The 14,740-nt window shown below is 36.7% G+C and overlaps 2 protein-coding genes across 2 annotated transcripts; both read left to right on the plus strand.

Moving 5' to 3' along the window:
- Positions 1–1,680: 1,680 nt before the first annotated feature.
- Positions 1,681–10,650, plus strand: col8a1a (collagen, type VIII, alpha 1a). Its single transcript, XM_051118504.1, is given in 4 exon segments — positions 1,681–1,764; positions 8,192–8,411; positions 8,503–10,275; positions 10,278–10,650. Coding segments are annotated over 3 exon segments (2,139 nt in total). The 5' UTR covers positions 1,681–1,764; positions 8,192–8,194; the 3' UTR covers positions 10,427–10,650.
- Positions 10,651–12,771: 2,121 nt separating this feature from the next.
- jagn1a (jagunal homolog 1a) lies at positions 12,772–14,723 on the plus strand. The gene is made up of 3 exons (XM_051118506.1): positions 12,772–12,964; positions 13,483–13,588; positions 13,667–14,723. The coding sequence occupies exons 2-3, from the start codon at positions 13,500–13,502 to the stop codon at positions 14,127–14,129; spliced, it is 552 nt and encodes a 183-aa protein (XP_050974463.1). The 5' UTR covers positions 12,772–12,964; positions 13,483–13,499; the 3' UTR covers positions 14,130–14,723.
- The last annotated feature ends 17 nt before the right edge of the window (positions 14,724–14,740 follow it).

The raw sequence follows: 14,740 nt of genomic DNA on the forward strand, positions 1-14,740 counted from the left end.
TAGAAAACTGTTTTGTTTCACATGGCAGCGTCACAGTGGACACACTCTCCCCCCACTTCAGTCCGCAAAGCCCTGTAATTGACTGTTCATTAACACAGGGTTGAGGGCAATATCAGCCTGTTTCCCACACTGATTACCAAAGGCTAAGCACACTGATTGTACCTGTCCCCATAGCGACCCTCTACTCATCTTCTCCAACTAATATGCTTGTGGTGTTATATCCCAAACTTCAAATCTCATATCTGCACTAATAAACTCTGTTCACTTGAGATTGCAGATGGTGTAAGTCCAATATCAATTTTAATGATAAATAACTATAATATTAAACCATTGTCCTTTTTTTCTATTAGGGCACAATACAATACATAAAATCAGAATTAAAAAAAATGAAAGACTATATATATATATATATATATATATATATATGTATGTATATATTTGTCATTAAAAGTTTTATTCAGCAAGGCATTAAAATGATGAAAGACATTTATAAAGTTGCAGGATTTTTATTTATTATTTAAAAAGGGATCATAAAGTGAACAAAGTTTAAGTTAAGTTTGTTCAAGTTAAGATATTTCTGTTTCTAATAAATGCTGTTCTTTTGAACTTTCTATTCATGGAAAAATACTGAAAAAATGTACCAGAGTTTCTACAAAAATATTAAGCAGCACAACTGTTTAAAACATTGATTATAATATTTAAAAAATTATCATTTCTTGAGCACTAAATCAGGATATTAGAGTGATTTGAGAAGGATCATGTGACACTGAAGACTGGAGTAATGATGCTAAAAATTCAGTTTTGCCATCACAAGAATAAATTACATTTTAAAATATGTTAAAATAGAAAACAGATATCTTAAACAAATAATATCTCACAATATTTCTGTTTTTACTGTATTTTTGATGAAGCCTTGGCGAGCATAAGAGGCTTTCAAAAACATTTAAAAAGTATTATCAACCTCAAACTTTTAAACTATATGAAGAGTTATTTTCCAAAAAAAACCAGATGTTTTTTCATTGTGCATTCCAGTTAATCAATCAATCAAAATGCAGCTGGGTGGTTTTAATTTATTTTATTTTTAAGTAAAAAAAAAACTTGATATAAAAAAAAAAAAAAAACTAACTAACACAATAAAACACAATAACAGCATGATAACATAGTAAAAAACACGACTTTGGAAGTTATGTTTTTGCAAATAAATTCATATAATATTAGATTATATTAAATTATATTCAATACATGAAAATATTCAAGTGTAAATATAACTTCAGATATTTAAAATATAACTCAGCTTATCTCAAGTGGAAATGTTTTTTCCACATTTGGAGTGAGGAGTCTTATAACTTTCCAGTTATAACCTTAACAGCGCAGCCCTGCCTCAATTGAGAATGTGGTGACTAATCAGTGAACAGGAAAGTCTATAGACATCTTGTACCACAGTAAGGGTGTAGCTGCCCATCACTAGACAGCGATTTTGGAAAATCAAACAAATGTCAGTGTCTACCCTGAATACACTGCACCTTTATACTGTCACATGTAAATCCATACTGTAGCAATCTCCCTCTCCATCTGCTTCTCTTCTCCCTCCCCTGCTCTCTGACTCCACCCTGCTGTGGATAAAAGGTGGCCGTCTGCACTCTGTATCTTGTTTAAGTCCAGTTCACATTGGTCAGTTGGTCAAGGTGTGTGTTACAGGGTCTTTCTGAGTGTGAGCTTGAGAATCCTTGAGATTATCTCCTCCTGCGGCCATTCAAAGGAAAGGTAAGGAAATATACTTATATATTAATCAGTTTATTCATCTGTAACTGTCTTGATGCTTATGGATGCACCCTGTAATTTGCAAAACTGTTGCAAAAATGATGATCAAGTGATGACGAGTGAGTATAGATATACAGCTAAATATAGATTTTGCACACTTTATTTAGCATAATTCTGTGTCAGTATCAGGTATTGCGTGTTGAATATCAAAATGAAACTTTCACTGCATTGATTATAATAGGCAAAGATGTAAAATTGTGGGTTCTTATCATATAAGCTGATTAATTTTACTACACAATAACTGATTTGTAGCTTGTTTAATTATTATAGGTGTTTAAAAGAGTTTATAAAACACTCATGAATGTGTATTTAGTGTACAATTTTACGGACAACTTTATTCATGTGTTTATACATATCAAATTTATTCTAGAAATACTGAGCAGAAATACATCTTAATGCATGATAACAAGTTTGGTGGGCAGTTTCTATGATAATGTGTTAGCTCCCTCTCCTGGTGGCAGCCATATGGCATCTTTGCATACATGTGTGACTGTGATAGTGTGTACCTGATAGTGGACTGTTAGTTTAACTCTCAGTTGTGAGAGGAATACAAAGCAGGCATCCGTTAGAGGCACAATGGGATGTGAAGGGCAGCCTGTCATTGTTTCAACAGAAATAAACTGTGATTGACAGTCTAATGGTTTCGGAAGGTAATAGTGAATCGCATTGTTTTTGTTTTATTAATGAGACTTTTAAGTAACTAAAGTTAACAATAGGTTAATGGCAGATTAATCAGATAATATATGGCAAGTTACCATGCAAACCTTCTGTCAGTAGTTTCATTGCTACATGTTAAAGGAGCTGACAGCGTAGGGTCTCCTCTTATCACTAGACTGATCAGATTTTGCAGCCAAAAGGAGATTCCTTCAAAACGAATTCCAAAGTACATGCTTCAGATATGTGTACTGTGTAATAACTTTTAAATATAAAGCTCTTTAAAAAAAGAGCTACCTTCTACCTTTCTGTATTGCCCCGCTTGTTCAAGTTCTCTTATGCTATATTATTGTTGGATATTAATTCTTACGAATAATACTAAAAAGAAAATAATAATATAAATTTGCCTGTTTCTGCAAATATAACCAGCCATTGTTGGAGGAAACCATTAAAGCCAATCAACTTTCAGTATCACACTTTAGTGTGTCATCAAACCTACACGTGAGACAACAGGTGAAGAGAAACATTACAATTTATCCAAAATGTTAATTCAAATTAATAAAGGATAAGGGAAACTAAAAGACATGTCCGTGTATTAATTTTCCATGGGTTCATCTACACTTGGGTGAGTAGATGATAGATGGAAAGGAGCTCTTAAATCAATCATAAATGTTTACAATGGTCATAGTATGTATGTAGTATATACCAGCATGATTTGTTTGATTTATTTGCTATTTTGAAAAGTGCTGCATTGGTGAAATTTTAATGTGTCATTAATCATAAATATTGTAATGTATCAGAATTTCTGTACATAAGTTATCATTAAATATATAAATCTTTATACAGATCTTTTTCTAAATCTAATATATTAATCTAGGAGAGATATATTCTTTCTCTTCTACAGACATTCTTCTCTCCCCACACATGCACTTTGAGGCTAGCAGACCCTTGCTGTGTTTCTCACTCTTATTAACGCTCAGCTGTTAAAATGCTTGTAAGTGACCCAGCAGATGCTTAGACAGAATGAGGACCCTGTTTTACCTCAGAAAGGCCTGTTTGTTTCACAGCTGGGCTGGGAGTTTTGAATCCCAGTTCACAATGTAGTCTGCCTGCTACATCCTTCAGTAGATAAAATGAGACATTGACTGTTTACTTATTCTGTAGGTTGACTGACACATGAATTCTTTAAGCATCTTTTGATTGGTTTGCCACAAGACAAACGTGATAGTACAGCCTCTGTGTCATCTGTCCGGTTGCCCAAAATTTAGTTGTGTCTGTATGGAACGATTCAGTATGGACTGAACTGTAATATACAATTTTGTTACAGTCATGATGATGATAATGATAATAATTTCCTTTAAATTTGTAATTGATTGTTGGCATCTACTTTCCTATAGATGTGCTAGTTTCTTGTCTCTCATGTAAATCCATTCCTCTCACATATTAAAATAACTGAACGTAACTCAATATGTCATGTAGTAAAATCAAAATGAAATATTAACCAACTAGTTCAGCAGATAATCTAGAATCTGTTGGGTTACTGCATCTTGAAGTCCTCCCTTGGTTTGCACCAAGAATCACCCCTCTCCTTTTCTTCCCATAGAGAGCCAGAATAATAGTGTTGTCATTGATGATTTATGTGTTTCTTTGTGAACGCACTGCACTGTAAAGATGGGCGAGAAGGGCGTGAGAGACTGAATGAAATGAAAGACAGAAGAGAAGAATGAGGGACTAGGTGAACAAGAGCAAGGAAGAATTTCTGTAAACACTGCTGGCCATCTGGGTCTCAGTGAGAAGCTGAATGTGAGTGTTTAACTAGACTTATTTGCTGAGGTGTTCATGTGTTCAGTTACTGAAGCAATGGGATTCCAGAAGAACATTTCACAAATAGCATGGAGGACTTTCATTTTTACTGGGTTCAGAGGTCACGTTTAAAAGTATAGGCTAAATTTAGATGCCACAGAGTTGGCATCTAATTTTATCAGAGTTGTCTGATCTTAAATAAAAAAGATTGGAGGCTGCATAATTATGGAAGGTTAACTGTGAAACTTATATTACACTATTAATTAATCTATATATTACTGTTCAAAATTGTATTTATTTATTGCATAGTCTCTTATCCTCACTAAGGCTGCTTTTCTTTTATCAAAAATATAGTAAAACTGTAATATTTTAAAACGTTATCATTTAAAATAGGTTATATTTTATTGCTATTTTCAGCATCATTGCTGCAGTCTTCAGTGTCACATGATCTTTCAGAAATTCTTCTTATTATCAATCTTAAAAATGGTTATGCTGCTTTATATTTTTATGGAAACATTGATTTTTTTCAGGTTTCATGAATAAAAAGTTCTGATGAACAGCATTTATTTGAGGTGAAAATCTTTTGTAATTTTAGAGTAACTTTTCACCAATTTAATGCACTTTTGCTGAATAAAATTAATAATAATTGAACGCTAGTGTAATTTTGTTTATTGCAAAACACTATTAACTAAAGCCAAGAGTTATGATAAATATGTGCCATATTTAACTTATGATATGCCATAATTTAATTAAAGTACCACTGAAATATCTAATATTAACCTTTGTTGATGCTTTCATTTGAATATGGACATTGACATATACATTTCTAAAATTCCTGTGAGTTTATTATTATGTGTCAAGGTTTCAGGACATTAGAATTTACAGTATATGTTTAGACCATCAAAACACTTCTCTTTTAACTAATTGGCAGAATTGGGGTAAAAGTGCACACAACTGTTTATTTCTTTCTAATTATGTTTTCCATTATAATTATGACAATATGTTGTTATAATGATCACAGGTAGAAAGTACATTGTTCTAGTCATTGCAGTGATGCCTAGCTAATCAAAATGTTAATGTTAGTGCTTATGCTAAAGGGTTACTCCACTCCAAAATGAAAATTTTGTCATTAACCACTTACCCCCAATGTGTTCCAAACCCATAAAAGCTTAGTTCGAACACAATTTAAGATATTTTGGATGAAAACCGGGAGGCTTGTGACTGTCCCATTGACTGCCAAGTAAATACCACTGTCAAGATCCAGAAAAGTATGATAGATATCGTCAAAATAGTCCATCTGCCATCAGTGGTTCTATCTGAATTTTATGAAGCGACGAGTATACTTTATGTACGCAAAAAAAAAAAAAAAAATTATTCAACAAATTGTCTCATCACTGAGCACCATTTTGGAGAGCATCTGCTTGACACAAACTACGTACGCTGTTCTGTGTCAGCCACACCACATGGATACATTTTCTATGTATATTTACGCTTTGATTTTAACGAAAATAGCGTATCCGGCGCACATTGTGTAATAAAATCATTATTTTTTTCTTTGCGTACAAAAAGTATTCTCGCTGCATCATACAATTCAGATAGAACCACTGATGGCAGATGGACTGTTTTGATGATGTCTTTAATACTTTTCTGGGTCTTGAAAGTGGCATTTACCTGGCAGTCAATGGGACAGTTACAAGCCTCCCGGTTTTCAACCAAAATATCTTAAATTGTGTTCCGAAGAGGAACGAAGCTTTACAGGTTTGAAACAACATGAGGGTAAGTGATTAATGACAAAATTTTCAATTTGGGGTGGAGTAAACCTTTAATGAGTGCCTTTCCTCTTCATCACATTGTACTTGTTTACTGTTTTGATTGTGCTTTTTTTGTGAGAGAATGAGACTCTGTGTCCAACCTTTTTAAAAATAGAAAGTCCATAGAAAGGCCTAGCAGAGCATGAGAGAGAGTGAAAGAGAGAAAAGAGGCCAGCTAAGGGTAAAAAGGTCTACATCAGCATTTCACTCAGTGATATTCTCATTCATCAGCTGAGCTTACTTCAAAGATTTTAAATATACAAAGATGGTGCACTTACATTACTTATGAATGGTGGAAACCTCGATGTGCAATATGGCGGAATAAGCCCCGCCTTCTAAATAAAAGAGCCAGTCACCAGTTGGTAAAGTCACTGCATCACTGCAGGTGCTGTTATAGCTCCGGTTGCCAATAAAAATAGTGTTCTGAAATGTGTTCTTAGGACTGAACATGCACATTGGCTGGTTCATTCTAAAATATAAGCTTTTTAACTCTATTTGAGCATAAGAAACACCATTAATAGGACAGTTCATGTCAGATTTTGTTGCTGATTTGAAATATGTTATTTAAAAGCGAGTAGGGCAAGCAGTTTTAAAGATTTTTCAGGCAGATAGGACTTGATCTTGGATGCCCGAAATAGCTGTCCGGAGACATTGTAGACTTTCTAGAAAGGAGCTTTGGTGTACATTCATCTCTTCATTCTTTTTTATTTCCTTCGGTTCTTTTCTCTTATGCAACTAGCATGATGCAAACTCTTATGCAAATGGATCTGACCTAAAAAAAAAAACTCACTCACAATTTAACATAATGTCACATGTGCAAATACACATTTCAGAATGTGTGTGATTTGATTATTATGCTCTTAACAATGTTGTAGCCAACAATAATTGGGCATAGTTGGATAAAACTATATGCTTTATACCATATAATTTAATAAATGCTGTCAAATCTTCTGATTTCATACATTACACTTAATTAATTAGCTAATAGCACATATAAATGTTAATGGTTTTCTAGCAAGCTTTTGATTTGTAGTAAACATTATTATTTGCATTACATGATGCTAAATCAGCTTAGTGTATAGGTCATCATAAAACAGCTCTTTGGCCTGAAACTATATCATTACGTCTCAAAGAACGGAAAACCAAGATGGCCCATGGCATATCTGTGTGATTCTCAGCAGCCTGAGAAAAGGCCAAAGGTCAACCCCATCACTCCCATCATCCTGAGGCAATCTTTGTTTCATTCACATCTAAGTTGGTATTGTTTTTAGTTTTTTTCATAAAAAAATAAAGCATCAATGTGCTATGAAAACCTACTGGTCATGTAACAAGATATTTAAACATTAAACATTAAACATAAAATTTAATGTAAGCATACATGAACACCCACTGTTTACTGTCTGGGATTCTTGAAGTGTGAAAGGTAAATTACTGAATGTTTCTTTCTAGTTCCTGAGAACTTCCCTAGAGATTCTTAGACGTGAGAAATTCCAGTAAACGGGTTGCTTCCTGTCCTTTGACTTGCTCTTACAGTTTAAAAGTAAGGTCTTGTTTAAGAGTATAGGCTAAATTTAGATACCTGAGCAACTCATGTCTAATCTTAAATCAAAAAAAGTTTGAAGATGGTATTAGAAGATTGCATAATTATGGGAGGTGATTTTAACATTTAAATGTAGGGTTATATTATTAATTAATGTTACAATATAAATGTATGTAAAGAAGTCTTGGAAATGTGGAAATGATTGTAAAATAGGTATGATTACATTTCAGGGTAAAACTGTTGATGTTTTTGTTTTGTTTTGTGAGAGAATGAGACTCTGTGTCCAACCTTTTTAAAAATAGAAAGTCCATAGAAAGGCCTGGGAGAGCATCAGTGTTATAGCTGAGCTTACTTCAAAGATGTTAAATATGCAAAGATGGCGCACTTACATTACTTATGAATGGTGGAAACCTTGATGTGCAATATGGCGGAATAAGTCCTGCCTTCTAAATAAAAGAGCCAGTCACCAGTTGATTTACTGATTTATTACTAAATTGCATAATAAATTGATAACTGAATATTGATTGAATTATTAATTCTTTGATTTTTTTTTTTCCCATAGGCCATGGCCATGGCTGCTTTCCTACTAGCTTTGATGCAACTGGCTCTATTGCCATCAGCTTTTGGAGGTGCATATTATGGACATAAGCCACATCCTCAACAACATCAACCCTTACCACAGATGCCTCACATGGGCATGGGAAAGGATATGTCACACATGCCATATCCACACTACAGAAAAGACCTACCAATGCACCTAAACAAAGGCAAAGATATGAAAGGTATGAAAACTTGTTTATCCTAGCACTTATGGTCACATTGTATATGGTATACATGGCATTGTAGTACTGACCCTGCTTTTACCTTACAAAGGTGAGACCATTCCCAGAGGTGAGCAAGGTGTTCAAGGAGAGACTGGACCGCAAGGGCCCCCTGGTCCATCTGGGCCCCAAGGACCTCCTGGGCCTCAAGGTATTGGTATACAAGGCCCCTCTGGAAAGCAAGGACCTCCTGGTCCTCCAGGATTTCCAGGAGTTGGTAAGCCAGGAATGCCAGGTATGCCTGGGAAGCCAGGAGGTACTGGGGAGCCTGGACAGCAAGGTGAACAGGGACCCCGAGGTGAAGAGGGGCAACCAGGCATGACTGGGCCACCTGGCCCTCCTGGACCCCCCGGCCTACCAGGAATAGGAAAGCCTGGTGGACAAGGATTACCAGGACAGCCAGGGGCTAAGGGAGAGCCAGGACATAAAGGTTTTCCTGGTCTCCCAGGATTACCTGGGCCTAAAGGTGACAGAGGAATTGGACAGCCAGGCCCACTAGGGCCAAGAGGGCCAGTTGGGCCACCTGGCCCTCCAGGGCAAGGAGGATTACCAGGAGTGGGTAAGCCTGGGCTTCCTGGTGTAGCAGGTCCACCTGGTATGCCAGGAAAACCCGGACAGCCTGGAGAGCCAGGTCCAGAGGGACCATCTGGCGGACAAGGCCTACAAGGACCACAAGGTGCCCCTGGTATTGGAATTCCAGGAGAAAAAGGATTACCAGGACAGCCAGGTGCACCTGGCCACAAAGGATTACAAGGACCACCAGGGCTGCCTGGGAAACCTGGATTACCTGGATTTGGCAAGCCTGGATACCCCGGCCCAAAGGGTGACAAAGGGATGGGAGGGCTTCCTGGTCCTCAGGGACCAAAAGGAGAGAAAGGTTACGATGGTCAACCAGGCATGACAGGTCCCCCTGGTCAAACTGGTCCTCCAGGCCCTCCAGGACCAGTGGGGGCACCAGGTGGAATTGGTTCCCCTGGACTAAAAGGAGAGGGAGGTGCAGAAGGAGCCAAGGGAGATCCTGGACCTATGGGGCAGCCAGGTCCTCCAGGATTTCCTGGCCAACCAGGCCTCCAAGGTGAAGATGGAGAACCTGGGCCAAGAGGACCACAAGGACCCATAGGTCCCAAAGGAGAAGGAGGAAGCAGAGGTCTACCTGGTCCCCCAGGTCCATCTGGCTTGCCTGGTCTTAAAGGAGAACTTGGTCAGCCCGGGCCTGAAGGACCACAGGGTCCTAAAGGCATTCCAGGACTTGCAGGGCCAGGAGGACCAATTGGGCCTCCTGGATCTCCCGGGCCAAAGGGAGAAGTTGGTCCACCAGGTCAAGCTGGTCCACCTGGTGAAGGCATTGCTGGAATCCCTGGTCCTGTTGGTCCAGCAGGTCCACCTGGCCCAAATGGATCCCCAGGTCAGCCAGGACTCCCAGGTCCACCAGGACCTCCTGGACTCCCAGGCCCCCCTCCTTCTCCTGACCTGATGGGTGTTCTTCCTGAGATGGGCCCTGCCATAGATGGTGTGAAAACTGGTGGGTACAAGAAAGGGAAGTATGCAGGTGGGGGTGATATGATGGGTGCCAATGGTCTGGAGATGCCTGCTTTCACCGCCCAGCTGACCACACCATTCCCTCCAGTTGGCACGCCAATAGTGCTTGACAAACTGCTGTATAACGGGCGTCAGAATTACAACCCTCAGACCGGTGTGTTCACCTGTGACCTCCCAGGCATCTACTATTTTGCCTATCATGTCCACTGCAAGGGTGCCAATGTATGGGTTGGGCTCTATAGGAATGGGGAGCCACTTATGTACACATATGATGAGTACAAGAAAGGATTCTGGATCAAGCATCTGGGAGTGCTGTGATTCCATTACAGCCTGGAGACACAGTTTATTTGCAGTTACCATCTGACCAGGCAGCTGGATTTTATGCAGGACAGTATGTCCACTCCTCCTTCTCTGGCTTTTTACTGTACCCGATGTAGACCGCAAGAATAAGATAAAGAATTTTAAGGAGAAAGAGGGAAGAAAGAACTGACATTAAAATGTTTGACTTTTAAAAAGTGTCAATATTTTTAAGTACATTTTCACAGGGAAGAAAGAAGACTCATAGAAACAGCTCCTTTAAACTCAACATAACAATATCAGTCTGCAGACTGTATGAGCATATGCAATGCTAAATTACAGAATACTGTGTCTATAACGATACAACCTGCACAAAGACTCTCACAGATTGTAGTAAGTCTATTCAATCCAATACTGCATTTAAACAGATTTTTAAAAAGATTGTTTTTGTAATGTATTTATGTATTTGTTTAACTGATGGTATCCAACATGAGTATACATGCTTTAAAACACTATTTTAATGACATTTGCATGATAACTAATGTATTCGCTTAAATGAAATGAGATAAGCCATTGAGTTTTTCAAAAACGTCACATATCATGTTAGATTTTCTTTATTAATGATTTTAAAAAATGTTCAAGGTTTTGCACACTTGTAATATTATAACACAACTGCAGTGTTAACTGCAACCAAAGTGAGAATTTGTTTGTATGTCTGTGTGTTTGTATGTCTGTGTGTATGTGCACAAGAGAGCATGTGTATGTGTGCTAGATTTTCTTTTAGCCAAACTCTCCGCCCCCCAGAAAGATTAAACTTTACATAATAATTTGTTTGAAGACCACTTTTGTTTCTATTGTGAACTATCATCAAAATGCTAGTTTTACTTACAATACTTTAAATCTAACTTTTATCAGTCATATATATCATTTCACTTCCTTCATTTCCACCCAACTGAATTCAACTGCTGGCTTTTCAACTGTTGGATGAAATGTTACCTTTTTTTTTTTTTTGACTACTGATTGTATAATAACCTTTGTTTTTATATGTCGGTCACTTTCAACAATGGTGCTAAAATTGTCTAATTCAATGAAAATCTGTATCTCCAACCCCCTATTATTTCCCTTTGTTTGTGAGTTTTTCTTTGATTTTTTTTAATAAAGATGTTTTACATCCATAATTGTATGTCCATCAGATTCTTGTATCCTATTTTTGTAACAATAACAGAAAATAACATATGTTCCAAAAACCATCACCTAGGTATTTTCACATGGGGAATTTGCTAACCATGCCATATGGTAAGGAAGAATACTATATATATTTAGATTAAAACATTTACATTTAAGATATTACCATTTGTGAGAATATGTACTATAAAAAGTAACACTGCAATTAACCTCTGCACCTACATCCTATAATGCTGTTTTCTGGTAAAGTTTTTTTTTTTTTTTTTTATTTTTTTTTTTTTTGTTTTCTGGTAATGTGTTAGACGTCCGGTTCATAATCCGCCATAAGGCAATAACGAGAAGAATATTGAAGTGCAGTAAATGGTAAAACAGTTTGCACTACAAACCAGTGTGTTCATATTTAAGATAATACATTAAAATAATATGTGACCCTGGACAAAAAAAACAGTCTTAAGTTGCTGGGGTATATTTGTAGCAATGGCCAAAAATACATTGTATAGTTCAAAATTATTGATTTTTCTTTTATGCCAAAAATCATTAATATATTAAGTAAAGATCATATTCCATGAAGATATTTTGTAAAATTCCTACTGTAAATATATCAAAACTTAATTTTTGATTAGTAATGTGCATTATTAAGTATTTCATTTGGACAACTTTTAAGGCGATTTTCTCAATATTTTGATTTTTTTTTGCACCATCAGATTCCATATATTCAAATAGCTATATCTTGGCCAAATATTGTCCAATCCTAACAAATCAATAGAAAGCTTATTTTTGCAGGTTTCGGGTGATGTATAAATCTCAATTTTGAAAAATGGACGCTTATGACTGGTTTTGTGGTCCAGGGTCACATATGGTAAGACACACCAGTTTGCAATATCAAGCAGCAAAACGAGCTTTTGGTGCAGCAAAAGAAAAAATGGAAGTGGATGAGACCGGAAGCTAGACACAAAAAATGTACAAATGGCTGCACCCGCTCTTATGGGAAAAATAAGGTGGACAGTGATTGCCATTAATACTATTCAATAGTAGCCTAATTATTAATGCAAATACTATGGTAACTTGGCCTTAGTCATTAAAAAACGATGGCGAAAGCTTGGCTCATGAATTTTCATTTTATTATGCTCAAGTTCTATGATAGGCCTATAAGCTAATTAATATTCATAAGCCCAGCCCTTACCATAGTAGGATTGATTCGCCAGCTGTTACGTTCCCTTCTTTCCGGAAATCAGAATGGTCTGGAACCTAATTCATATTCATTAGCCAAACGAACGCATCCTGCTCTGTACTCGGTGATGCTGAGGATGCGCAGACGGAGATGCTGTGCTGTTGTCAAATCACACTGCGAGGAGGGGCGGAGAGATTCTGTACTGCCCTGTTGTGCGCATGAGCAACATATTATTGCCTTCATTGATAAAAATCCTTTGTGTTAACATTTGCTCATCTTATCTTCTCATTGTCGCTTTCGGAGCCTTTCATCAGTTCATACGGTAAGTCATTTATTAAAAGGCGCATCGCATAAAATAACCTCTTTTAATTTACAGTGATCCGTCTGCCAGTTCAAACGGTCATTTTATCCTTTATCCGGAAACCGGCCGGCAAGATGTACCTGTATGTTTTTAAATAGACCACTTCTTTGATGCCTTTAATTCATTAATGTAAACAGACATATATTCCTGGCTTCACCTTGCATGTTTACATGTGAACGTGTGAAATTCACACGCTTTGCTTATAAATTGGGTTTAGATTTGAATGTAAATTGACCATTACATAGCGCAGATGTTGGGATAAGCTGTCTATACTGGGCCCCTGTATTAGATATTAGTGTAGTATTGTCCATGTATTGTGTGACTTCATATATTAAATTTCAAATCCTTATTTTATCATTTTGAGATATTTCTATTGCAATTCATGTATGTTCTGTACATTAACAATTGCAATTCGCTAAACTATTAGGCTATGTTATGTATTGGGTCTGTAAATAACATTTGTTTACATGTTGATACAGTCATCTGGAAATCAGCCATGGCATCACGTGCAGGCCCGAGAGCTGCAGGGACTGATGGGAGTGATTTTAAACACAGAGAGAAAGTGGCATCTCACTATCAGATGAGGTAACTATAACCTTTATACTGTCAACTGCGTATATGTATATATCAGAATATGTATTTAACTTTGAATATGTCTTTTAGTGCTTCATTAAAATCAGAGATAAAGAAGCTCACCGTGGTGCATTTCTTCATATGGATACTGGTGGCAGCTCAGGTGGTTGTTAGTCATCTCAATCTGGTGTCACATGATCTGGTGGCCATGCCCTATCAGTGGGAGTACCCATACCTTTTGAGTCTCCTGCCCACGTTTATTGGAGCCCTGGCCATGCCGAAGAACAACATCAGCTATCTGGTGATCTCCATGATCAGTGCTGGATTGTTCTCAGTGGCACCGTTGATTTTTGGTGCAATGGAAATGTTCCCACTGGCCCAGCAGCTGTACCGACACGGAAAAGCTTACCGGTTTATCTTTGGTTTCTCAGCTGTGTCTGTGATGTATCTACTCATGGTGATTGCTATTCAGGTGCATGCATGGCAAATCTACTACAGCAAGAAGCTTCTGGATGCCTGGTTCAACTCAACACAAGAGAAGAAGAAGAAATAAACATGCTGTCGTATACTTGAATTTATTCACCCTCTTTTGTCTCAGTTGCTACTGTACAATGCATGCAATAATTGTAAATGTTTAAATATATATACATTTGTAAGCCAACAAAGCTTAAGATCTGGATTTTACATTTATTCACGTGTTTAAATTATGTTTACCTTTAAGTGCTGTCAAATGATTAATCACGACTAATCGCATCCAAAATAAGAGCTTTTGTTACATAATATATGTTTTACTGTGTATATTTATTGTGTATATATAAATACACACACATGCATGTATACATTAAGAAAAATGTAGTTTATATATTAATTACATTATATGTAATCTCAATATATGATTATAAATGCAAATACATGTAAATATTTTCAAAATATATACATAATACATAATATATGTATGTATGTGTATTTATATTAACATAATAAATATACACAGTACACACATATATTATGTAAACAAAACTTATTTTGGATGCGATTAGTCGTGATTAATCGTTTGACAGCACTACTTTTTACATTATTTTTTTGTTTTTAACATGTTATTCTGTTTAATTACAAATTGTTTAGTCCATGTCAAGAATACAAAGCCATTCACATCATTTTTAA

The sequence above is a fragment of the Labeo rohita genome, chromosome 9, assembly GCF_022985175.1.
Source record: "Labeo rohita strain BAU-BD-2019 chromosome 9, IGBB_LRoh.1.0, whole genome shotgun sequence".
Classification (NCBI taxonomy): domain Eukaryota; kingdom Metazoa; phylum Chordata; class Actinopteri; order Cypriniformes; family Cyprinidae; genus Labeo; species Labeo rohita.